This window comes from Neopelma chrysocephalum, unplaced genomic scaffold (assembly GCF_003984885.1).
Source record: "Neopelma chrysocephalum unplaced genomic scaffold, ASM398488v2 Primary Assembly neopelma1_348, whole genome shotgun sequence".
Lineage (NCBI taxonomy): Eukaryota > Metazoa > Chordata > Aves > Passeriformes > Pipridae > Neopelma > Neopelma chrysocephalum.
Genome location: NW_020898012.1, coordinates 155279 through 177822, shown reverse-complemented (window position 1 = coordinate 177822; position 22544 = coordinate 155279). Strand labels below are relative to the sequence as shown.

Genomic DNA, 22544 nt, shown 5'->3' with positions numbered 1-22544 from the left:
ACAGAACACGCGGGAGCGGCGGCTCGAGGACAACGAGGGTTTATTGGGGATAGGGAGGACGGGACAGGCTTGGCTTGGACGGATCCAGGATCCCGGCTGAGGACGATCCAGGCCCGGGGTGCCGGTACCGGAGTCACTGGTGCCAGTACTGGGGCCATAGTACCAGTACCGGGGTCTGTGGTGCCGGTACTGGGGATGCCGGTGCCGGTACCGGGAGTGCCGGTGCCGGTCCCAGTACCGGGGCCGTAGTGCCGGTACCGGGGGTGCTCATGCCCCTCTCACTTCATCTTGTTCAATTCCTCTGCCAGGCTCAGGGATGCTCTGGTTCCTGCAGACATACAGACAGCATTAGTGCCCGTCCCCAGGGCCCGGTGTCCCTGGCCCAGCCCGTCCCGGTCACCATCCCATTCCCTTCCCCTCCCGCTGAGCACAGGGGTGGCACCAGGGTCCTGCTCCCCGCACCCGGGGGGGCTCTGGATGGGAGCCACAGGTTGGCAGCGCTGTGAGGAGCACACTGACACAGGGACAGACACACGGATGGACACATGGAAGGGTCTGGCTATGGAGAAGCTGGAGGGAAGCGCCTGCTCTACCCACGCCCCGGGAGAAGGGGCCGGTTGTGCGGGAGCCACGCCTGCAGACCTGCAGGTTTGGCCGATGCCACGGTGGCCACGAGCCCCGGGCACGGGCATGGCGGGCACCCGGTACAGCCCGGCCCCGTCTCCCTGCGGCGGCAGCGGGAGCCGTGGCTGTTACATACGGACAGGCTGAGCTGCGGGGCCGCCCCGGCCGCCAGCCGGGCTCTGCTGCTCGCCAGAGTCTGCAGGACTGGACCAGAGGCGCGGCGCAAAGAGAACACAGAGGTTAGAGAGGGGACAGCGACACCTCGCAGGGACCTCTGTCACCGCTAGGGGAGCACCGAGCGTGGGCACGGAGAAACAGTGCCTTGGTGGTGGTTAAAGTGAGCTGCCCACACAGCCCCGCTCGGGGAAAACCCCCTGGCCGGGACACGGAGCGGGACGGAGGGACCCGCGTTACCTTCTCGGGTGACGGTGGAAGCCGCGTCCAGGGCCTTGGTGCTGATGTCACTGATCACGTTGTCCACGGCCTCGTGGTGCTTGAGGAAGCAGGGCCGGATGATGCTGTGGTAGAGCACCTGTGAGCCGTTCCAGGGCACGGGGGCCATGCACCACACCAGGAACAGGCACTGCGGGGACAACAGGGGGCTCAGCTGGAGGGTGGCAGGGCAGGGGCCGAGCTGCTCCAGTGCCCCCCCAGCCTGGTCCAGTGGCAGCTTCCGAGGCTGGAGCTCACTGGAGGTACCAGGATCTGAGCTGATTGCAGCCCCACCACGGCCCCACGGGGCAGAGCCCACCACAATCAGCCCCTCCACGTTCAGCCCTCGGGCAGGAGGACCCTCTCCCTGGCACAGCCGTTACCTTCCCGGCGTAGTAGAAGGGGAACCAGTAGAGGAAGAGGTCGGAGAAGGACTCGGCGATGCAGAAGACGCCGTACACCACCCAGTATGTGAGCCACATGGTGTCATCCTCCTTGCTGCTGCTCTCGATGGCCTTGATGCTGCGGCGGGAGAGGGGAAGGGCACGGCTGCTGCAGTCCTGGGCTGGGCTCCTCCTTCCCAAATCCTCCAAACCCCGGGGGAAAAACCTTCCCACCCCAAGCTGCCACGGTCCCAGCCTTTCCAGGAAGGCCTCAAGAGCTTCCCAGCCATAATTGCCTCTTCACTGAGCAGGGGGACCCTCAGCCAAGGGCAGGGAACGCTCTCCAGGTGCTGCAGGGGGTGGGACAGGTACTCACGAGACGTAGGCGGGGTAGACGAAGCCGATGAGGTTGCAGAGCAATGAGGCGCCGTAGCCGAACATGAGGTACAGCCCCAGGAAGGCCACGGAACCTGCCGGGGGACAGGGGACGGTCACGAACCCGCCACCAGCGGGGAGAGACCCCGCCCAGGCTGCTGAGCAGGACTCTCATCCCAGGGCGGGAAGAGGCGCATTCCAGGACCCCCTGGATGGGGATAACGACCGCCCCCAATTAACTCCAGCATGATGAGGCGCTGAGTCACGTGGCAGGGTCTGCTCCTCCCCGAGTGCCCCACGACCTGCTCCTGTCACTGTTTGTCCCCTCCCTGGCCCTGGAAGGGACTTTACCACGGAGCCGTCAGCACTTTCACCCCGTCGCCAGCCTGGAGCGGGACCGGGGGCACCGGCACACACCGGCACACACCCACGGTCCAAAGTCGGCTGCCCCGGAGCCACCTGGCATTCCGATAACGCCTGTCCAAGGGCCAGCCCCGCTCCCGGAGCCGGGATCCCGCGGCTCCTCCTCGGCGCTCCCCGGACGCGGCTCCCGCGGGCGCTCCTCGTGCTGAGCAGCCACCGGGGCGGGAGGGATCGGCTCCCCCGGGAGCAGCAATCCAACCCCGCTTCCCAGCTGTTCAGTTAGAGCGGTAAATTAAAGTGGAAAGGCCAAGGTTTCGGTCGCCTGGAGCCTGCACAGCCCTCAAGACACCAGCAGGAGGCCGGATCGGTGGAACTGGTGGATGGGGAAGGTGGGGACAGGGAGCTCTTGCTGCAAAAACCACGGGGCTCGGAGGGCAGGAAAACCTCAGGGACACACGGAGCGCAGCCAAGGGCACTTTGTCCCAGCCCGGCAGCCTCTCCCCTGCCCTGGAAAAAGCTCCTCCATCAGCAGGAGGAAAGCTGGGAATTAACCTGTCTGTGCCGGTGAATTAGAGGAAAGTCCTTGCTGGGGCTTGGAGGGCGGATTATCCCGGCTCTGCTCGCTGCAGCATTCCTGGGCTCAGCTCTGGCCCCGATCCGGGGCTGCCACGGCTCCGGGTCTTTCCCAGGAGACGGGCAGGAGCAACGTGGCTTTGGAGCAATCCCAAACCTCCCTTCAAGGAGAACAGGCAGGTCCAGGCAGTGCTGGGTTTCATTCCCCAAGAGCCTTAGAAGGGATTTCACAGGATTTTAACCCCCAGAGAAATTTATGTAACAGCAAAAACCAAGGGAAAGGCTTCGCTGAGGGGGCAGCTGCTGCCCAGAGGCCACGGAGATGGGCTCCAAACCCCAGCCCGTGCGTCACTGTGGGCTCCAGAGATGCAGAACTGACCTTGCTGGGTTCAAACACAAATTAGGGATTGCTCCAGAGGCAGAGGAGGGAGAAATCAGGAGGTTTTAGTTTAGCAGCAGCTTCTCCTTTCCAGGACAGGGATCCAGAGCACAGAACCATCACTTTTTGGTGCTTCCACTCTTGTCCTGCCCCAAAAGTTCCTCATATCTGAGCCTGACCAAATCCCCGGGATTGTTTTGCTTGGAAGACACCTGACTGGCACCGCATCCAAACACAACCTGCTCCTGGCAGCACGTGCCTGCTCATGGACAGTTTTCCCCCTCGGAGCGGAAAAACCAGCCCTGCAGCAGGTGAAGGGCCGGGGAATCACACCTGGAGGCCAAAGGCAGAGGGAGCGCCAGGAGGGACATGGGAAATCGGGAAACCCCGAGTCCCTCCTGGGAGGTTTGGTATGAAACCCCAACTCAGAGCATGTGGACGGTCCAGTTGTATGTTGGCAGACAGGGCACAGGGCCGAGGGTCAGAGCAGAGGGGGCACTTTGTGCCAGGGGACGCTCCCCGGGGAGAATCCGGCTGGTTCCTCATTAATGAGCAACAGGATCCGGTTAACGGCCGGATCCCCACACTCCCGGTGGGACACAGGGACGAGCTCCCGCCCCCAGTGCCTGGGCTGACCCCCCAGGATTTGGGGGCTCCTCCAGAATGGGGACCCCCCTCTGCCAGGGGGCCTCGAGGGTCCGTCTGACGCCTCTGACACCCGGACCCCGCGGGTTTCAGGGTGCGGGATTTCGGGATTCCACGACCGCAGAAGGCGAGGACGGAGCGGTGACAGCGGTGTCACCCCCCGGGACCCCCCGGCCCCCTCTCAGCACGGCCCCGCTCTGCACCCCTCAACCGGGGGGGACCCTGCCCGCCCTCCCCGTGCCCCCGCCGAGCCCAGAGCCACGGTGAGGGGCTGCCAGGGTGCCCCAGGAAAGAGGAGGGGTGGGGAGGCAGGACAGGAGAACCGGGGGGGCGGCGGGGTACCGGTCGCACCTGAGGCCAGGTAGAGCCGTTGGACGCCGGTACGGGCTTCCAGCCGGCCCAGCAGGTCGCCGAGCGGCCCGGGGCGGTCGAGGAAGCGCTGCAGGCGCTGCTGCACCGAGCCCATGGCGGCGGCGAGGCAGAGGAGGAGGAGGAGGAGGAAAGGGACGAAGCGGCGGCCCCGGAGCGGCCCCGCACCGACCCCGCGCCCCGGGCAGTGCGGCCGCGGGGGGGGCGTGGCCAACGGGGAGGCGGGGCGGGGCCAGGGCGGCGGGGCGGGGCCAATGAGAAGGCGGGGACGGCCCAAAATGGCCAATGAGGCGAGGCCGGGCGGGCGGGGGCGGGGCCGACGCCGTTGGCATGGCAACTGGCGCTCGGCCGCCGCGGCCTCATGGCGGCGCGGCCCAGGCCCGTCCCGGCGCCCTCAGCGCTCCCGGGGCTGCTCGCGGTGCTGTTCGCGGGGCTGGTGGTCGCCGCCGCCGCCGCCCCCGCCAAGCCCCCCGTCTACCTGAGCAGCTGGGCCGTGCGGGTGGCGGCGGGGCCGCGGGACGCCCAGGCCCTGGCTCGCCGGCACGGGCTGCTCTACCTGGGCCAGGTGCGGCCTGGGCGGGGGCGGTGGGCCCAGCCCACCCCATGTCCCACTGTCCCGGCTGCCCGTGCTCATCCCCACCCTGTGTCCCCACTGTTTGTCCCCTTCACTTGTCCCCTCTGCTCGTCCCATGGGCAGGGACACCTTCCACCAGACCAGGTTGCTCCAATCCCCATCCAACCTGGCCTTGGACACTTCCTGGGATGGGGCAGCCTGGGAATCTGTCCCAGTGTCCCCTCTGAGCATGCAGGGGGTGAGCAAGGGACCCCCAGGGTACACCCTCCCCCCAGAACCCTGCTCTGTCTCCCAGTGACTCTTTCTGCTGGTCCTGCCATGGTCGTCTCACATTAAATCCACCTTCCTGACCTCCCCACCCGTGTGGAGCCGGTGCGGGTGTCCCCAGCCGGGCTGGAAACGCTGACAGCAGCTCCCTGTGCCCGCAGGTGATGGAGGGAGAGCCCTACTACCACCTGGGACACCGCGGCACCCGGCAGAGAGCCCTGAGCAGGCACTGGGGGTGGCACGTGCGGCTGATGAGGGACCCCGAGGTAGGGAGGGGGGCACGGGGAGCCCCGGCATGGCCCTGGGCAGGCTCTGCCCGGCACCCACAGCGCTGCCCCCCGCCCAGGTGCTGTGGTTTGAGCAGCAGACGCTGAAGAGGCGCACAAAGAGAGGTGCCAGCGTGGTGCCCACGGACCCCTGGTTCCCCAAGCAGTGGTACATGGTGAGATGGTGCTGCTTCCCCTTCTAATCCTCACCTAGAGCACAGAATGCCCTTCCCACTGCCCGCCCCAGCACACAAACAGGGCTAATGCTGGCGGTGGTGAGGCAGCACAAACCCCTGGAGGTCACTCCCAGGCTGCTGAGTAAATCTAATCTGTTTTCCAGAACAACGACATCAGTCCCGACCTGAACATCCTCATGGCTTGGAGCAGGGGCTACACGGGGCGGGGGGTCGTGCTGACCATCCTGGATGATGGGCTGGAGAAGGATCACCCCGACCTGGCAGCCAACTATGTAACTACGAGGGGGTGCAAGAACAGGTTCCTCCAGGGTGGGGGGTCCCCAGGGAGAGGGGGAGCCGGTGCCTTTATCCCACCCCTGGGACTGTGCGGTGGGAACTTGGCCTCTCCAGGGCCAGATCACAGATTTGGAATCTCCCACAGTGAATTCTCACGTCGAGGAAACGTTAGAACTTGTACACACACTCGAGCCCCCCAAATTGGTGTAATTACAGCAAGCTGCAAAGCCAGTAAAGCTGGTAAACCCTCACGTGCTCAGCAAGGAAGGAGAGATAAATCCTGGGTGTTTGCAACAACACAATTGCTGTGGGTTGTAGTTCCTCTCTCCTGTGAGGGTCACCCTCGGGTGAGTCACCACGCTGGGCTCTGTCACCGAAACAGCAAAGCTGTGCTGCTTTCACCCCACTCCACAGGATCATGGCAGTTGGCAAAGACCTCCAAGATCACAGGGCCCCCCCTGTGCCCGATGCCCACCTTGTCCCCCAGCCCAGAGCACTGAGGGCCACCTCCAGTCCTTCCTTGGGCACCTCCAGGGATGGGGATTCCAAACCTCCCTGGGCAGCCCCTGCCAATGCCTGACCACCCCTTCCATGGAGAAATTCCTCCTGGTGTCCAACCTGACCCTCCCCTGGCACAGCTTGGGGCTCTTTCCTCTCATCATGTCCCTTGTTCCCTGGGAGCAGAGCTCGACCCCCCCGACTCCCCTCTCCTGTCAGGGAGTTGCAGAGCCAGAAGGTCCCCCCTGACTCTCCTTTTCTCCAGGCTGAGCCCCCCCAGCTCCCTCAGCAGCTCCTGGTGCTCCAGACCCTTCCCCAGCTCCGTTCCCTTCTCCGGACTTGGTTTAGCTCAGACTGACCAAGCACATTTGGGCTCGAAGGGGCCCCCCCGTCCCCCCCAGGCTGGCAGTGAGGGCCCCCGGCGGTGCCAGCCCTGGGCTGGGTGCCAGGCGCCTGTGCTGGGCTGTCACAGCCCTGCTGGGGCCCTTTGCTCACTCTGGTGCCTCGTTCTGTAACAGGACCCGCAGGCAAGTTACGACTTCAACAGCAACGACCCCGATCCCCAGCCCAGATATGGCGATGGGGACAATAACTGGTGGGTTCTGCTCCATCCCTCGGGGGGCTGAGGCTGTCCCAGGCCCCCCCACCCATCTCACTCTGCCCCCCCAGGCATGGGACACGCTGTGCAGGAGAAGTGGCAGCTGTGGCCAACAACGGGATCTGCGGGGCAGGCGTCGCCTACAACGCCAAAATTGGAGGTGAGACACCGCTCCGGTGGGATGGAGGTTGGAAAGCAGCTCCAGCACCCTGGGAGGATGCGTGACCCCGGGTGGGGCCACAATGGGGGCTTGCAGGAGGGTGGAAGGTGCTGCAGTGTTACCACTGCACACATCAGTCTCTGAGCTCCCCGGGAGTTTAATGCCCACCCCAACACCTGGCAGCACCATCCCTGGGCAGGCTCAGGCGCCCCTGCAGGAGTGAGGGTGGCAAAGGGGGTTAAAAGCCGGGATAACTCCCCGGGCTTAATTGCAAAAGGCTTAACAAGGAGCTTTGGGAACTGGCTCGTGGCAGCAGCACAGCCCCGCAGGAGCCTGATCTGCTTAGGGCAGGGTCATGTGAACGGTGCTCGAGGCAGTGGGGGGCGAAGGGGGGGCTGTCGAGGTGCCCCTCATCCCTCCCCTTGGCGTGGCACTCGCCTGGCTCCCGTTTTCCCCCGGAGCCCTCCCGGCCTCCCCTGGTGCTGCCGCCTCTCGGCCACGGCCCCTCCCGGTGCCCACGGCCGCTCCTGGTGCCCACGGCTGCTCCCGGTGCCGGCCCTCAGGCGTGCGGATGCTGGACGGTCCCATCATCGACGTGGTGGAGGCCCAGGCCCTCAGTCTGCACTCGCAGCACATCCACATCTACAGCGCCAGCTGGGGCCCCGAGGACGACGGCAGGACGGTGGACGGGCCGGGCGAGCTGGCGGCGGCCGCTTTCCACAGGGGGGTCAGCCAGGTGAGCCCAGCGCCGGCCTCGGGGGCCTCGGGGGCACCGGGACCCCCTGCCCACTCCTCTCTGCCTCCCCGACAGGGCCGGGGGGGGCTGGGCTCCATCTTCATCTGGGCCTCGGGCAACGGGGGGATCCACTACGACGACTGCAACTGCGACGGGTACGGCAACAGCATCTACACGGTGTCGGTGGGCAGCGTCCTGGGCGACGGGCAGCGGCCCCGCTACAGCGAGGGCTGTGCCGCCATCCTCACCACCACCTACAGCAGCAGGGCCAGCAGCGACGTGCAGATCGTGAGTGTGGTGACAGCCCTGCCAGAGTAACGACCCCTGGGGCACCCGGTGGATCCCAGCACATCCATCCCAGCACATCCATCCCAGCACATCCATCCCAGCACATCCCACGGGGCGAGCTCATCCCAGCCCTCCTCACCCGGGCAGGGCTAGGGCGGCTTTAGTAAAGAGTCTGTATGGACCCCCCTAAAAGCCCAAAGGGTCACAAAAGGAGCGTTTGCTGGAGGTGCCCAGCTCTGGGAAGCCCTCCCTGGCAGTGGTGCTGAGACCTCCCCCATCTCCCCCAGGTGACCACGGACCTGCACCACCGCTGCACTGACAAGCACACGGGCACCTCGGCCTCGGCCCCGCTGGCCGCAGGGATGGTCGCCCTGGCACTGGAGGCCAAGTAGGTGGCACTGAGAGAGCAGGACAGCCCCCAGGGAGAGGGGAAGCCTCGAGGAAGCGGGGGAGGCTGTTGGCAGAGAGGTTGGCAGTGCAGAGTTGAGGTGTCCCCGGGTTCTGGTGGGGCAGCATCTTCTCCCAAAACCGTGGGAGAGCAGGGGACAGGAGGAGAATTGTGCTCTAGAGGTCTTTTTGCTCCCACTTGGGCACTGAAGGAGGGGGGGGACCTGGTCGGACCCAGACAGCTGACTTACTCACCTCATGAGTTAGAAGGGCTGAATCCCACCCTTAAAAGCCAACCCAGACACCTCTATCCCCACATCCTCCTTGCTTCCAGCCCAGCCCTGAGCTGGCGTGACCTGCAGCACCTCATCATCAGGGCCTCCAAACCCGCTCACCTGAAGGCCGAGGACTGGGCCAAGAACGGGGTGGGACGCAGGGGTGAGTGCAGGGCTCAGCCCTTCCAGCTCCCCTCACCCGGCCCTGGGACACCTTCCAGCAGCTCCCAGTGCTCTCCCAGCACTGAGGGGCTCACGGGGTCCTCTCCTGGTGGCACCTGCTTTCCAGTGAGCCACTACTACGGCTACGGGCTGCTGGACGCGGGGCTGCTGGTGCAGGAGGCCGTGGCCTGGGCGGGCACGCGGCCTCAGGAGAAGTGTTCAGTCAAGGTCCTTCAGGCCCCCAGGTAAGGGACAGCACCCCCGGGCCCGGCCTCGCACTGGGGCTTGCTGTGCCTGCTTCAGGAACAGGGATTGCCTCCCAAAAAGCGGCCTGTGCTGCGCAGTGCCTGCTGCGGGCACAGGGCTGTGCCTGGAGGCCATGGAGGAGGGCAGGATGCCCGTGGAAGGGGAAGGCACGCCCTCACCTCCGGCTTGTCCTCGACAGGGACATCGGCTCCAAGCTCACCATCTCCACAGATGTCTTCTCCTGCTCCCAGAGCATCCGCTCGCTGGAGCACGTCCAGGTCCAGCTGTCCCTGAGCTACAGCCGCAGGGGGGACCTGGTGGTGGCCCTGAGCAGCCCCACAGGCACCACGTCCACGCTGGTGACCATGCGGTAAGGACACGGAGCACCGGGACCCACCAGAGGCTGGGGGGCTGCTCCCACAGCCCTCCCGGGGGCCAGGAGACCCCCAGCAAGGGGCTCACCGGGCCCAAAACTCCTCTGGGCCTCTGCCACACGGCAGTGCCCCCTTAGAGCAAGAACAGGGTGACTCCAGGCTGTCCTTGGCCACATCCTGCTCCTCCAGCCCCCCCCAGCTGGCACTCCCAGCTCTCCTCTTCTCCTCCAGCCCCTATGACACCAGCCAGGAGGGCTACAAGGACTGGACCTTCATGTCCACGCACTTCTGGGACGAGAACCCCAAGGGGACCTGGACGCTCCACCTGGAGAACAAGGGCGATGCCCATAACACAGGTGGGTGCCCTGGGGGGGGACACCCATTTACTGGGATCACCCAGTGCCTGATCATTCTCCTTCCTTTCCCCACTTGGATGAGCAACTTGTTGGCTTCTCCCTCCCAGCCACGAGCCCTTCTTATCTACAGGGCGCCTTCTTTGCTCTTAGGGCCTCCCTGGCCAGCACAGGGCCAGGAAGGGGGCACAACCTCAAAGCTTCCAGCCCCATATCCATCACCTGGCAGGCCCTGAGCCCCGTCCCTCCTGTCCCCAGGCCAGCTGACCAGCTTCATCCTGCACCTGCACGGCACGGACGAGGACATGAGCTCCAGGCGCTCCGCAGCCTCTGCCACGGACGGCTGCGTCCGGTGGGACAAGGAGGGAGCCTGTGAGGGTGAGTGAGGCTTTGTGGGGGGGAAAGCGACAGTGCTCTGGGCCCCGGGGGGGGCTCATCCCACCCTCTCTCCTCAGAGTGTGGCAGCTCCCTGTACGCCCACCAGCGCTCCTGCCTGCCCTACTGCCCCCCGCGCTTCTACGGCCGGACCCGGAGCGCCACCGCCACTGCCCGCGTGTGTGCCCACTGCCACCCCTCCTGCTACACCTGCCAGGGCGCTTCGGCCACCAACTGCACGTCCTGCCCCTCCACCCGCACCTTCCAGCAGCTCACCCACACCTGCTCCCCCTCCCGGGGCCCCCTGAGCCCGGGGGGGCTGCGCAGGGAGCTGCTGGTTGTCACCGTGCTGGCCTGCAGCAGCCTGGTCCTGGCGGGCATCCTCTACCCCACGTGCAGGGTGGCCCTTCGTGCCGGGAAAGGCGCCTTCTGCTGTCCCCAGGCCGGAAGGACAGAGTGACACCAAGCCTGGGCTGCGGGGACACGGCCCGGGACACGGCTGGCATCTCACCCGGCTTCCAAAATAAACTGGTTGTTGCCTTCCTGGACCACCCTCTGTGCAGGGGGATTTCCCTTCCCAGCAGCTGCTCCCACCCCGTGTCTGGCTCCGCACGGGGACAGGGGTGGTGGCCCTCCCTCCCCACCTTGTCCCCCCCACGCCCCCGGGGACCTGAGCACTTCCAGAGGGGCCGGGAGCCCCCTGCCCTTTCCCAGGAGCAGAGGGACGGGATGTGACGTGTGTCCAAGCAGCTGCACCCGCGTGGTGCCACAGCAGGAGCTCAGCCACAAGCCCACCACGGAGCAGAGGCGGCGGAAGACAGCCCGGATCCACTCCACGGGCTCCAATTCCTGTCCATCAGCAACTTTTAGGTCTCAAAAAAGGGATCCCAGGGTGGCTGCACCCCCCAGACACCCTGCTCCCCCCACCCAGGGCACTGAGAGGAGGCAAAGACCCCCGGCCCTCGCTGTCCCTCGGGGACTGGCAGCAGCAGGGTGGCAGCTGTGCCCCGGCACGTGGCACCAGGCAGGGATGGACAGGGAGAGCTGCCAGCTGGGGCCCTCCCGGGGGCACCGGCCCCACGCCAGGACCCTGGACTGCCCCGGGACATAGGGGAGGGGGTTTGTGTCCCCCCCTCCCCGGCTGTGCTGGCCAGAGCACAGTGTGTTTGCTCAGCTGAAGAGTTTTGGGAATTAAGGGAGAGAGCCAGACCTTTCTCCAAGCACATAATGACCCGTGAAAACCCTTGGCTGGACCTTACAGAGCCGGGATGGAGCTTTGTCTCCAAAGGCAGCTGAGACAGAGGGGCTCTCCTCAGGGGGACCCCGAGCCCCGGGCTGAGCTGGGGTCTGTGCACACACCAAGGGACAGTCCTGGGGACACCGCCCAGCCCAGCAGGTCGAGTTAGAGCTGGAGGCACCAGGGCACAGCTTCCCCACGGCCTCTCCGAGGGGTTTTCCCCATCCTGCTCCCCCGGCCCGGCCTGGGGACAAATCCACCCCCGGCAGCCCCAAATCGACAGAGCGGGGACAGTGCTGAGCCCCAGCTGGTCCCAGGGCTCATCTCTGCCCCGGGGTGATGAACTACCCGATGTGACCAGGACCCTCCTGGCCTGGCAGCTGCCACTTGGGGCACCCCAGGGCACCCACCCCTGTACCCTCCCAAGTACCCCAGTTTGGGAACAGCCACCAGCGACACGAACTGGGAGGTCTCAGCCCTTCCCTGGCACCAGCTCCAAACCCACCCCCCCGCGGGCACAAGACCCCCAAGGGAGCCCCGAGCGGGCGATGCCCCCCAGGGTGCCCCAGTGCCCCCCGTCACGTCCCGTCCCCGTGTGGGCCCCGCGGTGGCCCCCCCCCATTCCACGGGTTGGGTTACGGGCGAGGGGGCTCCGGCACGAGGGGGGGACCCGCCCGCCTCCGCCGGAAGGGAGATAAGCGGCAGGTCCCCGACCCCGGCGGGGAGAGCCTGGCACGGGGCCATCGGGGACAGGGACACGCTGCGGGGCGGGAGCTGCTCCGGGGGCTCGGCACGGGGACACTCTGGGGACCCTCCGGGGACCCCCTGCCCGCGGGGACACAGAGGAGACCCCCCCCGGGCCGGCTCCAGCCAGGAAGGGGCACGCGGCGAGCGAGGGGATAAACAGGTTTATTTTCTGCAAAAATAATAAATTACCACCCTCCTTCACCCCCACCCCGACGCCGCTGCCACACGGACCCCAAGGACGGCGAGATTCCCCCAGGGCGGGACGGGGGTGGGGGGGGCCTGGGGGTCCATCCACAGCCAGGGGAGGGGTCGGTGCACGGCAGGAGCGCCGGGCTCGCCCTCGGGGTCCCGTCCCGGGGGGGCGCTGGGGCCGGGGGGGGGGGCTCAGGGCGGCCGGGGCTGGGGGCAGTGCCGCGCCGCCTCCCGCACCAGCCGGGCCTCGCGGGGCGTCCAGGGCCGGGCGTAGCCGCCGTCCTGCAGCAGGATGCGGTTCAGGGTGTGCTCGTGGTTCACGTGCCGCCGCGCCATCAGCACGTACTCGCCGCCCTCCCGCAGCGGGGGGCACCCGCAGGTGTTGGGCACCCACAGGTACTCCCGGGACACCAGCGGCGAGCGCTGCCGGTACGGCGCCTTCACCTCCACCTCGTAGCGCGTCTCCCGCCCCACCAAGCGCTGCGCCACGATCCGCCCGTGGAACACTGCGGGGTGAGGAGGGGGCTCACCCTGAGCCCCTTTCTCACCCCTGTCCCGCCCCCGACGCCCTCCCGAGCCCCTCCCGTCCCGGCGCTCACCGAAGTCGCTCTGGCAGAAGTGCCGGATGCGCTGGGAACGTCCCTTGGCCGGGCGGCACCTCCCGCATCGCCCTGAGAGGACAAAGCTGCAGCAATTTAGGGGGCGCAGGGGACTTCTCACCCCCCAAAACCCCCTCTCCGAAGTCCTGGGAGGGCTCGTTGAGGGTCCAGACTCCAGAGAGGGACACACCGGGCTCCTGAGAGTTCTGGAGGGGGGTTTTAGGGCCCATTTTAGGGCCCCCATCTCATTTCTACCCCTGAGCTCTCCGGGACCCCCCTCTCCACAGCAGCAATCCCAGGGCTGTGGGGGGCTGCGGGGACCCCCGAGGGGAGCAGGTACCTGCAGCACCCCCATCCCAGCTCCGGTCCGGGGGGCTCCTCGGCGGCAGCTCCGTGGCAGAGCCCCCGGGCTGGGGGGGCAGTGCAGGGGCCGGGGTGAGCGGGAGCTCCTGGGGTGGGGGGCTGCCGGCCCCCCGGGGCTGGGGCTGCCGCAGGGGACTGGTGTCCCCGTGGCTGGGCTGGGGGTGCCCGCGGGGCAGCCAGAACTCGTACTCGATGCCAGGGTTGGGCTCCTGCAGCAGGACCTGGGGCGCAGGGGCAGGGCTGAGGGGGGGCCGTGGGGGCTGGGGGTGGCTGCCCCTTGTCCCCGTGTGACCCCCCTGCCCCTCACCATCACATGCAGGTCCTGGTCAGTGGGCCCGGGTGCCTCCAGGCTCTCGGTGCCATCAGGGGTGCGGGTGTAGGTGAGGCGGGTGCCGGCGGCCTCGTAGGGCCCTGGCCAGGCGATGGCCCAGTCCCCATTGAGCACGTAGCGCCCGTCGCTCGTCATCAGCGCTGCGGGAGCGAGCGGGTCCGAGGCCCAGCACCGCACAGCCCCCGGGACCCCCCGCCCGGGTCCCCACCGGAGGCCTCTCCCGGCGCGGGGAGGGCAGCGTGGGCCGGGAGAGCCGCGCTCGGGGCTCCGAGGAATCTGCTTTCTTGTAAGATCTTGGCTTCGGGCCCAAGCTGGAGCCAAACCCTGGTGTGCAACCCCCCAGCCTCCACCAAGCCCCCAGACCCTGCTCCCAGAGGGGGACGGGGCTCCAGCTGCACTGGGGAGGGGAGCTGGGGGAACGGGGGTGCCGGTCCTGGTGTGCAGTGGCCCTTCTGGCCCCACTCCAGCTCGGCCCTTCCCAAACCCCACGGCCGCAGCCTCTGGAAAATTGCCCCGAGCGCTTGCGAGTTCACTGACCCCGGGATGCTCAAAACAGCATCTGAGTGAGGGAGCGGCACGGCAGCCATGGGACAACACGGGACAACGAGGGACAACACAGCACGGAATGACACAGCCACCCCTGCCCTGCCCTGCCCTGCCCTGCCCAGACCCGCAGCTGGCACCGGCCAGGACCAGCTGGGATGGGCTGGGGCTGACTGGGAGGAGGGCAGTTCATGTCCTACCCAGGTAGTTGCGGCTCTTGTCCGTCACCTTGATGTGGGTGGCCCCAGCCGGGATCTTGGTCACGTTCATGTACCCAAAGTATCCTGTCGGGGTGGGGGGCAGAGTCAGGGCAGAGCTGGGGCAGGGCCTGAGGGGACATCCTGGGGGGATGGGGCAGGAGGGGACGGGGCATAGATGACTGGGGTCTGGGGCATTAACCCAGCTGGGCCCCACATGATGGGACATCAGGGGCACCCCGTGATGGCCCTGTGGTGCCATCCAGGGCTGTCTGTTGTCACAGGAATCACTGTCCCCACAGCCTGCCCAGCACACTATGGATATTGGATATGAACACAGGGACTCTGGGTGCCCCCAGGGACCCTTGAACACCCCTGGGGACCCCACAGACCACAGGGGTGCCCCAGAGACCCCCCATCCACCCCAGAGGAGCAACACTCTCTGCAACAAGGCCAAATCACCCTGGTGAGGGGGCTGCTCCGAGCTCGCTGTCCCTGTCCCTGAGTGTTGGGGACAGGGAGGGATCAGGGACAATGCCCTGGTGGACGGGGTGACAGGGGACTCAGGCAATGCCTTGGGGACACAGACGGGGGACGGGAGGACAGGGGAGCCAAGAGCCAAAGCATTCACCCATGGAGGGGGCCGGGGCAATGGTTCATTCACCGGAGGAGGGGTCCGAGCCCTGGAACAGCCGGTGCACGAAGACACAGGAGCCGCTGCCGCAGTGGCCGCAGGCGTCGGGGCGGGGGCCCGAGCCCAGAATCCCGTCACAGCCCACGCTCTGCAGGAGCCCAGACGCTGCCTCAGCGTGGGGGGTCAGGGCTGGGGGTCCCGGGGGGGTCCCAGCCCCATGCACTCACCAGGCAGCGCCCGCCAACACACAGGTCCGGGGAGCCGGGGCCGCAGCGGGTCCCGTCCAGCACCCGCCCGAAGCTGTAGTAGAAGTTGTGCCCCTCGGCCAGGCAGTTGAGGTCGCAGAGGTTGGGGGCTGATGGATCGGGGTGAGAAGGGATGGGGGTGACACCGGGGGCGGCCGTGGCCCCCCCCGTCAGCCCCGTGACACCGTCCCCACCCCGGGACTCACCTCCGTGGAAGGGAACCCAGCGGTACCGGGCGGAGGTGCCCAGGACGGGTTTGTTGTCGTAGAGGGAGCACTGCATGGCCCGGAAGGGCACGGAGCCGCTGGGACAGCCCTGTGGGAGCGGCAGGATGGAGCCCACGGGCCGGGATGGGGACTGGCACCAGCCACGTCAGTGCCCGGCCCTCCCAGTGCTCACCTGGAGCTGGCAGAGCCGGTACTGCTGCGGGTCCCCCGTGCACGGCTCCTCCCCGGGGGTCCTGCCGGCACAGCGTCAGCGTGGTGGGGCCGGGACAGGGACCCCCCCGAGCAGCCCTGCCTGTGCCCCACGGCCCCCACAGGGAACCCCCCATCTCCAGGGCTGCGATGCCGCCGAGCCGCCACAGGCCTGGCAGTGACACGTCCCCACGGGGGAGCAGGAGCGGGGACCTCGATTGTCCCACGATGTCCCTCATCCCACCAGAGCTTCACCCCAGGGTGGAGCCGCCAGGCTCCAGGTCCCCCCACGTGGTGCCGAGGGCCCCCAGGGACACGCAGGGGGGGGCGGTGGCAGAGCCGTGCCAGGGGATTTGGGTGCCCCCCGTGTGGGGTTTGGGTCCTGCCGTGGGATGGGGTCCCCGTGCCCCACTCACCGCTGGCACCTCCGGGTGCGGAGGGCGACCCCGTCCCCGCAGGAGCTGGAGCAGGAGCTCCAGGGGCCCCAGGACCCCCAGGTGCCCCGGGCCGGCTGCCGGCGGGGCCGAGCAGGGGCCGGGGGCTCGGGGACCCTCGCTGGTGTGCCCAGGGCTGGGTCCTGCACGAGGGAGGTGACGATCAGCACCGGGGTGGAGGTCAGGCGGCCCGGGGGTGCCGCCGTGCACCCCAAACCCCTCACCTGTGCCGTGCCAACCAGGCTGAGCCAGGCCAGGAGCAGGAGCCGCCACGGCCGCCGGTACCTGCAGAGCACAGAGCCCTGAGCCCCACGTTCCAGGGACCGGGGGGTGGCAGGGGGGTGTCCCCACACCCCCCATTGCCGCCGGGGCGGGGCCACCACCGAACCCCCCCCGGGGACCGCAGTGAGGGGAAGAAGGAGAGACGGGCAAGAGCAGCCCCGGCGGGAGGATCCCCGGGGCGGGGACGGGGGGTCCGGTGCTGCCGGCGGGGTGGGTGACAACGGGCGTGTGACACCGGGTTGGTGATGCCGGGTGGGCGACGCCGCGTCCCAAACACGTGCCCGCACGGCCCCGGGACGGGCGACGGCCCCGCCACCCCCAGGGCCCCGCGGCGGGCGCCGGGCCGGGATCGCTGCCTGCCGGGACAGGACCAGACCTGCACGCTTGGGGCTCCGCGCCGCTCCCCGATCCGGATCCGGCCCCGCCGTGGGGTGAGCAGGGTGGGGGGCAGCGGGGGCCCCCCCATGGCCCAAAGCGCCTGATCCCGGAGCCCCCCAAAGCGCCCGATCAGGGGGGTGGGGGGTGCGGGAGGTGCCGGGGGTGCAAAGGGGTGCAGGGGGGGTTCCGGAGGGGTGCGAGGGGGGGGTCCGGAGGGGTGCAGGGGGGTTCCAGGGTCGGGGAATCCCCTGGCCGAGCCGGTTCCCTCCCGCCGCGCAGCTCCCGCGGGGACCGGGAGGGTCGCGAGTGGCCGCTCACAGCCCCGGGTGCCCCCGGCGGGGCAGGGGAAGGGCCGGGGGGTCGCGGTGCCGTCGCTCCGGGGTGGGTGCCGGTGGGTCCGGACCCCGCCGAGGGTCGGGTGATGCCCAGACACCGCCGGCAGCGCGGGGGGCACCGCGTGCCTCAGTTTCCCCGCAGGAGCCCCCGGGGGTGCGCGGGGGGTGCGGGGTGGGGGGGTCCCGCGAGGGGGTCGAGCAGAAATCAGGACCTTACCCAACGCCGGGGGGTGCCCCGCGGAGGACGGGGCGGCCCCCGCGGCCCCCCCCGGCCATGCAGCCCCTCGTCCGCGGCGTCCCGGCGGCTCCGTCCCGGCTCGGCGTCCCGGCGGCGGCGAGAGGGGGGGACCCGGCACGATCGGGCATCGCCTGCGCAGCTCCGGGGGGGCCGGGCGAGGCCCCCCCCCCCCCCCCGCCCGGTTCGCCTCCCGTCCCTCCCCGCCGCGTTATTAATATCCAGCCCCAAAGGTGCGCCCAGCCCTCCCCGGCCGCCCGTTAACCCTTGGGGGCCCGGAGCTCCGGCGGTCGGGAAAGGGGGGCTGCTGGCGTTCCGGGGGGGCGGAGCTGCTGTTTCGTAGCACCTGCACACCCCCCCCGGGACCCCACCAGCCCCAGCAGCAGGGGGAAGAGGCACCAGGACCCCCCAACAAGGTCGTATCCTGATCCGGGACCTCCCGGTTCTGGGCATCCCGGGGAGGGTTGATCCCACTGGGGATCCCTCCTTTGTGATCGAGATCTTCTGGGGGGGCTTCGGGTGCCAGAGCACTGGGTGCTGGGTGCGAGGGGGTCACCCGGCACCCTTGGGTCCCGCGGGCACTCCGGAGCTGAAGGGGTTACAGTGTGGGGTGGGGGTGTCCCCGGGGGTGTCCCCACTGCAGAGCAGAGCGGGCAGGATGGTCCCGGGGCACGCAGGGGATGAGCCCCCCGGCTGGTACATCGAGGACTCAGGCAGTGGGATGATCTACAAGCGGGGACGGCTCCTGGGACAGGTAAATCCCCCCTCCCTGCACCCCTGAACAGCCCCTCACCCCCGCCAGCACCCCCTCCCCGCTGGGCACCCCCGGGGGGGTCCCACACCCGCACCCCCCAGGGCTGCGGGTGGTCCCCGAGGTGTCCTGCTCCGAGGGGGACCCCCCACACCCCCTCTGGGGAAGGGGAAGCTGAGGCAGGGGGGAGACACGGACTGAGCCGCAGCAGGAGGGAGGGCACAGGGGTGGGCACCGCAACACCCGGGACCCCTCCCGCCCCCCCTCCGTGCGCCGGGCTGCCCCTTCCCAGGGGATCATCCTCGCAGGGCACCTTCGGGCGCTGCTACCGGGTGACAGAGGTGACCAGTGGCCGGGTCTATGCACTGAAGGTCGTCCCTCGAGCCCGGCTGGCTGCGGTGGGCACCGGGGACAGGGTGAGTCCGGGGGGGAACAGTCCCCAGGGATGGGAGGGGGGGGACAAAACCCCTGGGGACCCCCCAGCCCTGCCTGTGCCCCGTCCCGTGGGGGTGCCCGGATCCCGAGGGTTCCCCGGGGGCTGCCGGGCTCGTGTCGGTGCAGGTGGAGCGGGAGCAGGAGCTGCACCGTCACCTGAGCCACCGGCACATCGTCCGCCTGCACCGGCACTTCACCCACCGCGGCCACCTCTGCCTGCTGCTGGAGCTCTGCAGCCGCGGGGTGAGCACCTGAACCTGACACTGGGCACCTGAACCCCAAAACTGGGCACCTGCACCCAATACTAGGCACCTGAACCCCAAAACCGGGCACCTGAACCCCAAAACCGGGGACCTGAACCCAAAACTGGGCACCTGTACCCAAAACTGAGCACCTGAACCCAAAACTGGGCACCTGTACCCAAAACCGAGCACCTGAAACCCAAAACCGAGCACCTGCACCCCAAACCAAGCCCCTGCACTCCAAAACCAAGCAATGCACCCAACATCCCCAGGCCGGGGCTTCAGCAGGGCCGAGTGGCCCCTCGCTCTGTCCCCAGTCTCTCCTCACTGTCCCCAGTCCCTCCTCGCTCCATCCCAGTCCCTTTTCCTCCTGTCCCAGTGCCTCCCCTCTCTGTCCCCAGTCCCTGGCCGACATCCTGCGTGCCCGGGGCCGGCTGGGGGAGCCGGAGGTGCGGTTTTACCTGCGCCAGGTGATCTCGGGGCTGCGCTACCTGCACGGACACGGCCTCGTGCACCGGGACCTCAAGCTGAGTGCGTGGGGGGTGTGTGTGTGTGACCCGGGGGTGGGTTTGGGGTGCCCCACCCCGGCCCCACCCCGCTCATTTCCCCCTCCACAGGCAACTTCTTGGTGACGGAGGAGATGCAGGTGAAGATCGGGGACCTGGGGCTGGCGCGGGGGGCGGCTCCGCCCGGGCGGCGCTGGGGGTGAGCAGGGCCGGGGGGCTGCTGGGAGGGGGGGGAACTCACCCTGCCCGTGTCCCTGTGGTGCTCCTGGACAGGGATTCATCCCGTCTGTGTCCCCCCAGGGCGCTCTGTGGGACCCCCAGTTACCTGGCCCCGGAGGTGCTGGACCGCAGGGGACACGGGGTGCCCTCGGACATTTGGGCCCTGGGATGTGCCCTGTAAGGGGGAACTGCAGGGGGGACGAGGGGGCTGGAGGGAGGATGGAGGGGGCTGGAGGGAGGACAAAGAGAGCGGACAAGGGGAGACGGATGCAGGATGGGGAGGGGGCTGGAGGGAGGACAGGGGGGGCTGGAGGGAGGACAAGGGGAGATGGATGTCGGATGGGGAGGGGGCTGGAAGGAGGACAGGGGATGCTCCTGGCCCCACCTGGAGCAGCTGGACCCCCCCCCCCCAGGTACACGGCCCTGACCGGCCGCCCCCCGTTCGAGGGGTCCCGGCGGCTGGAGCTGTACCAGCACATCCGGGGGGCTCGGTACCCGCTGCCCCCCCAGCTCTCTCCCCGTGCCCGGGCCCTCCTCGCCCTCATGCTGGACCCTGACCCCGCAGCACGGCCCAGCCTGCAGGACGTGCTGGACCACCCGTTCTTCACCCAGGTGTGGGGCTGGTGGGGGGTACGGGGGGGGAACTCACACACGGGGGTGGGTGGTCACTGCCTGTCCCTCCCCAGGGTTTCACACCCCACAGGCTCCCGCCCCGCGCCTGCCACTCTGTGCCCGTGTTCCTGGGACAGGACCCGCTGTGCCGGCTGCTGCGGGGGCTGCAGCGCTGCTGGGGGGGTGGCTGTGCCCCTGGCACCCCGAGGGGGGCCCTGTCCCCCCCCAGAGGAGCAGCTCCCTCGGCAGGACCCGAGCCAGGCAAACATCGGCGGAGGAAAACCTTTATTAGTGCTGGGAACCGTCTAAAATCCAGTCATGGAGACAAGCGGGGCAGGGACGTGACTGGGACGAACGGCACACACACACCAGTCTGCCCTTAAAAACGTCAATGGGAAAAAAAAAAAACGAAATCCAAACCCAAAAGGGAGCTCTCTTCCCTGCCAGCCTGGGATGGGTGGGGGGGGGGGGGGGAGGGGCAGCTCCAAGGAGCCGTGTCCTGGTGCTGCTCCTGGGGGTCACCAGGAGGGGCACCAGGTCACCCTGCTCTGCCTCCAGCCCCACCAGCAGTGGGGACACTGGAGAGGGGACAGAGGGACCTGTGGGCTGGGAAGGAGGGAGGAAAGTGCATGGTTTCCCTGTTCAGCTTCGGTTCTCTCTCTCTTGAGAGAAGAGTCTGGAAATGCTGAAAGCTCAGTAAAACATGACACTAAAATCACCCACGGCGTTGGGGGGGCTGGGACCACCCGCCTATGCCTAAAACACGGGAGGGGACAAGGACAAGATGCTCGATGTGGCCCCAGAAAGCACCAAGGAGCCACTGCCCTGCTCACGGACCCGCCCACGTGTCAGCACCAGAGGGGACCAGTGAGGGGGAAGGGGTGTCACCAGCAGGGTCTGGGGGAGGGAGGTGACAGCAACGACTTTGTCTGCACTTGGGGTGAGCCCTCTGGTGACAAAGGCCAGAGGAGAGGGAACGGGGAACAGCCTGGCTGGGGGGGACACGGGGTGGCGGGTGCGAGTTTGGGCACTTGGCTCTCACCCGTGTCCTCAACCCACGGCAGAGCAGCAGGGGGGGACCCCACAGCTCTCACACCACATGCCCGAGGCGGGGTGGGACACAAACCCCAGCCCCCCTCGGAGCTCCTCGGCCCCTCTCCAGGCTCCTCAGCTCCCGAGGCAGCAGCTGGGAACCTCTCCCAGCCCGCACGTGGTTCCTCCCTGAGCAAACCCCGGCCCGGCCTTTGCCCTCGGGGTCGGGGCTCCACCACCGCGACCCACGGCCCTGCCCTGGCACGGGGCCTCGTGCCACAACACCCCGAGGGGCCTCGGGGACACGGGGACAGCCGGGGGACAGGTGGCACAGCCTGGCTGATCCCGAGGGCCGGGCACAGGCCTGGCTGCTGTCCCTGCCCGTGGCGCCGCTCCCGGCAGCCCCAGGCCTGGCGCAGAGCCCGCCGGGTATTTTTATCCCGGCATCCGTGTTGTTTGAAGCTGTCAGCTTGTTTTTTTGGTAATAAACACGGCCCTCCCCTGCCCCAGCCCGGCCCAGAGCCGACAGCCAACACCCACACCCTCCCCTGCCACAGCCCGAGCCCGGTGCCTGCCCCGGGATGGCCCTGGAATGTCCCTGGAATGGCCCTGGAATAGCCCTGGCAGCCCTGGTACAGCCTGGGGGAAGGTACAGCCCCCCCTGGATACCTGGCAGCACAGGGGGTCCAGCCATGCCCCCCAAACCCTGTTCTGGCAACACCTGCAACACCAGCCACCCCCTCCCAGGCAGGAAGGTCCGAGGGGCTCAGGGCAGGATGATCCAGTAAATTCCATGGGTTTTAAGCTCTGGGATCTCCCCATCTTTACTCCACAGCCAACAGCTGCCCAAAGATGGGGAGAGCGGGGCTCGCTGCCCTTGTTTGGTGCTCAGGACAGTTCCGTCTGTCCTGGGGCACAAACCAGGCCAAGGAGGGGACAACAACAGGGCGGGAATTCTGGTTTCTTAAAAAGACGGGATTTAAAAACAACGACCCAAGCTTTGGGAACTCCTCTCCCCCTCCTCCCCCGGCTCTCGGTGAGTCTGAAACTCACCCTCGTGCAGGACTCAGGTTCCAAGTTCAGCAAATTTGGGTGGGTGACCCAGAGCCCCGTCCCCGGCGGGGGTGACAAGGGCAGGTCACCTCCCTGTCACTGCAGAGCCCGGCCCAGGGCTGAGCCCAGCTCCCAGAGCCCAGGGTGGGCTCAGAGTAGGACCCTGCGGGGGCAGCTCGAGGCAGGGGTGGCCCAGGGGGTGTTTGGTGGCAGGTACCAGGTGAGGGGAGGTGCGTGGGCAGGGGCTGCACTGCACAGGGGCCTCAGCAGCCCGAGGGCAGCGAGCTGCTCTCCACCTTCAGTCCTTTGCTGGCCAGGAAGGCGTCCTGCTTGGGCTCCCGGCCCAGGAAC

General features: G+C 68.1%; 3 protein-coding genes across 5 annotated transcripts; 1 reads left to right on the top strand and 2 right to left on the bottom strand.

Moving 5' to 3' along the window:
* Positions 1-23: 23 nt before the first annotated feature.
* Positions 24-4334, bottom strand: REEP6 (receptor accessory protein 6). Its single transcript, XM_027705793.1, has 5 exons — positions 4126-4334; positions 1816-1909; positions 1440-1578; positions 1039-1207; positions 24-328 (listed from the first exon to the last, which is right to left on the bottom strand). Exons 1-5 carry the CDS (start codon positions 4238-4240, stop codon positions 279-281), a joined length of 567 nt encoding a protein of 188 aa, XP_027561594.1. The 5' UTR covers positions 4241-4334; the 3' UTR covers positions 24-278.
* A 136-nt stretch (positions 4335-4470) lies between these two features.
* On the top strand, positions 4471-10723 carry PCSK4 (proprotein convertase subtilisin/kexin type 4). Of its 2 annotated transcripts, none has more exons than XM_027705792.1 (15): positions 4471-4708; positions 5146-5250; positions 5331-5426; positions 5591-5719; positions 6740-6816; positions 6891-6979; positions 7543-7715; positions 7791-8003; positions 8291-8391; positions 8767-8828; positions 8955-9072; positions 9273-9443; positions 9679-9803; positions 10059-10178; positions 10256-10723. In XM_027705792.1, the coding sequence occupies exons 1-15, from the start codon at positions 4505-4507 to the stop codon at positions 10633-10635; spliced, it is 2163 nt and encodes a 720-aa protein (XP_027561593.1). In that variant the 5' UTR covers positions 4471-4504; the 3' UTR covers positions 10636-10723. The 2 variants fall into 2 exon arrangements, with proteins under 2 accessions (XP_027561593.1, XP_027561592.1); XM_027705791.1 differs by having other exon boundaries at positions 8725-8828.
* Positions 10724-12337: 1614 nt separating this feature from the next.
* On the bottom strand, positions 12338-17469 carry ADAMTSL5 (ADAMTS like 5). Of its 2 annotated transcripts, XM_027705771.1 has the most exons (13): positions 17326-17469; positions 16338-16398; positions 16096-16256; positions 15663-15723; positions 15470-15578; positions 15246-15373; positions 15049-15166; positions 14388-14471; positions 13621-13784; positions 13291-13534; positions 12951-13022; positions 12746-12857; positions 12338-12633 (listed from the first exon to the last, which is right to left on the bottom strand). In XM_027705771.1, the coding sequence occupies exons 1-13, from the start codon at positions 17382-17384 to the stop codon at positions 12345-12347; spliced, it is 1662 nt and encodes a 553-aa protein (XP_027561572.1). In that variant the 5' UTR covers positions 17385-17469; the 3' UTR covers positions 12338-12344. The 2 variants fall into 2 exon arrangements, with proteins under 2 accessions (XP_027561572.1, XP_027561574.1); XM_027705773.1 differs by having other exon boundaries at positions 12455-12857.
* Between the last annotated feature and the right edge of the window lie 5075 nt (positions 17470-22544).